Genomic DNA, 2,714 nt, shown 5'->3' with positions numbered 1-2,714 from the left:
CTGAGCATGAAAAAGAGCAGTTTACAAGTCCTACAGACGAGAGTCATGCTCAACAGGGTCTTCTTTCCGCGCTAATTCTGCCAAGCCCGTTCCATTGGCTGTGGTTTCGCTGGATAGGGACAGTAGGAATCTCGTTAATCCATTCGTGCGCGTCACTAATTAGATGACGAGGCATTTGGATAGATAACAGTGTATTTTGAGCCAATGTCATTTACAAGCATCAACTCTTGTCAAAGAGGGAGGAGGACGTGCGTTTATGCGGGAAATTTGCATAGTGTCATTCGTTCTCCAATGGCCTTCGGCAGTCCGTGGACATTTCTCTCAACTTCCCGCGAACCAAGGTTGGTCCAAGTGTCTGAACCCATGGAATAGCAGGCGTGGAATTAGCGTGCTTACGGGTAACGACAGTAGAACGCTGTCGAAATAGCGTCCTAGCTTCAGGGAAATTTGGTCAGGTGTCTAATCACACCTGAAGGTGAGGTCCTTATTTTGGGGACCCCCCTTGGCCATCGTGGCAGATAGGAATCCGCCTATGCAGCCTTTTCCCGTGTTAAGCACTCCAGCTCCGCATTATCAGGGCCATACCTCAGACCTCCCGAGGAAACACAGTCCGTCGTTCCCCCTGTCACACGAGCGCCTCCGGCGAACTCGTCCTTTGCACGTCCAGCCTTCGGTTCCCCAAGAACAACCGGGGAAGAAAATAGGCTCAGCTGGTTTCTGTCATTCACGAGGTCGCGTATTCGACCAGTCATGCAACATTCCAAGAAAACATTCGGGGTGAATAATGGTTCCAACGCGTAAGATCCAATCCGAGGTCAAGCGCCGATGACTTTGACTCAGGGCCGTTGGGCTTGCACAGAGGGTCTTCCCAGCCATCAGGGAATCGCGTCCATCCGGTTTCCGCGGTCCACCGTCATTGGTCGGAAAGATCTCCTGCGTGAGGATAGAGAGAAAAGAGAGGGCACGCGCAGTATCCGTCCATCAAAAAACATGATAAAAAAACCAACCAGAATGAGCTAAAAACAAAAAAGACCCTAGAGGGGTCTTACAGGACCGGTTAAGTTCCTCTCATGTAGACGTCATAGCAGGCTAGGGAGCCCCGAACCACAAGCAAGCAGAAGACTGACAGCTCTTTCGTACTAAGGCCTAAGGATCTTAGACCTTTACCAGAACGCTCACTTAACAACCCCCGATCAGTAAACACCACCGGAAGATGCTTAACATCCCCGAGAGGTCGTCCGAAGAGGTTCGACCTTATGAAGGTCTCCACTTCCCTCAAACCATACTTCTCCGTCTTGAGAGACCAGCTCTCGGCCAATCGTTGACCTCGAGCAACGGTCACATCAATGACGTATGCCTGTTCTCCATGCCTAACGACTAAGTCCGGTTTGCAGAAGGTTCCACCTACCGGAATAATCGGTTCGGTCATGACCTCATAACCTCTCCGAGACAACCTCCCAGCTAGGTTGTGCACCAACCGGTTATGTCTAGCACATCGGGCGTCGTGTGTAACCTGACATCTCTGCAAGATGTGGCTCAGGGTCTCAGCCACGCCACAACGCCCCCGGCATAACAAGTCGCCACTGGCCACCGATCGACCCCTCGCATTTCTTACCTTGGAGCCCAGGACACCCGCACGGAGTTGAACACCCCGTATGAAAAGTCGAGGCAGGACAGTCCTTGGGTTCGCCAGCCAGTCAAAACTTGCATGGTCAACAGATTCTGTGACCAGCTCTCTCCCATCCACACTTGACTTCAAATCAGCTCGCCAAGCCTGTGACACCTCGTCTGCCGAACTCACCAGTGTCTCTTTGGCACGCACAGGAATGTACGCCAACCTTTGTTCTGACATCACATTCTTAGCCTTGAGAAGGCTTCGTACCACCGGGTCGGGAGAGCTTGCTATACGCTGAAATTTCTTTCTCTAGAGGAGCGGGATTGTTGTCGCGAAGGACGTAAGTCCCAGCCCCTATCTTTCAACTTTCGCGTAGAAAAAACCCAAGGGGGTATCCTTGGGCAACCGTAACCATGCCCTCACCGCGTGGCGAGCCGCCACGTCCAACGCTTTCAAGGTGTTCCTGTGCGCACTGCCGAGAACCAGTTCGTACTGCAGGCGCGGGGTCGCAAACTCTTTGAGTATTTCAAGCTTCTGGTAGGGCTTCAGCGGAGCCCTGGATATATTCGATAGCATTTCTTGGAAAATATTCCCAGCATTCATTCTCAATCTTCCTTTCCAGTTGAACCGCAGACCCAGGTATTTCACTGTGTCTGTGGGTCCCAAACATTTAATTTCCTCAGTTCCAACCTGGAGTGACCCAGGCACAATTGCCAGCGTTTTATGCTTTCCCGACTTACAATCATAGTCCAACCTGGAGTGACCCAGGCACAATTGCCAGCGTTTTATGCTTTCCCGACTTCTCTACAATCATAGCGGCGCTTTTAGCGCCATTCAAATCCATACCCGCAGCTGTTAGGGCTGGGGCTAACCTTTCCAGTTTCTCCTCCAACTCGGAACGAGAAGGAGCCAGTAGTACTAAGTCGTCCGCATACGCCAGCGCCCCAATTCTTGTGCTTTCTAAGTTATAGCCGAGCTCTGGCCGGCATTGTTTCACCACTTCATCCATTACCATCATAAACAGCAAGGGAGATAATGGATCGCCCTGCCGCACGCCACGCTTGGACTTAATGTCCTCACCATTCAGGTTCACAACACC

General features: G+C 51.7%; 1 protein-coding gene across 1 annotated transcript; it reads right to left on the bottom strand.

The window, feature by feature from the left end:
- Positions 1-720: 720 nt before the first annotated feature.
- On the bottom strand, positions 721-2,714 carry T265_12185 (hypothetical protein; the record flags this gene model as incomplete). The annotated part of the gene is made up of 4 exons (XM_009179281.1): positions 721-933; positions 1,616-1,909; positions 2,039-2,305; positions 2,370-2,714. The coding sequence occupies 4 exons, from the start codon at positions 2,631-2,633 to the stop codon at positions 721-723; spliced, it is 1,038 nt and encodes a 345-aa protein (XP_009177545.1).

This window comes from Opisthorchis viverrini, assembly GCF_000715545.1.
Source record: "Opisthorchis viverrini unplaced genomic scaffold scaffold6648, whole genome shotgun sequence".
Classification (NCBI taxonomy): Eukaryota; Metazoa; Platyhelminthes; class Trematoda; order Opisthorchiida; family Opisthorchiidae; genus Opisthorchis; species Opisthorchis viverrini.
Note: the sequence above shows the minus strand (reverse complement) of the source record. Positions and strands in the feature narration are given on the sequence as shown.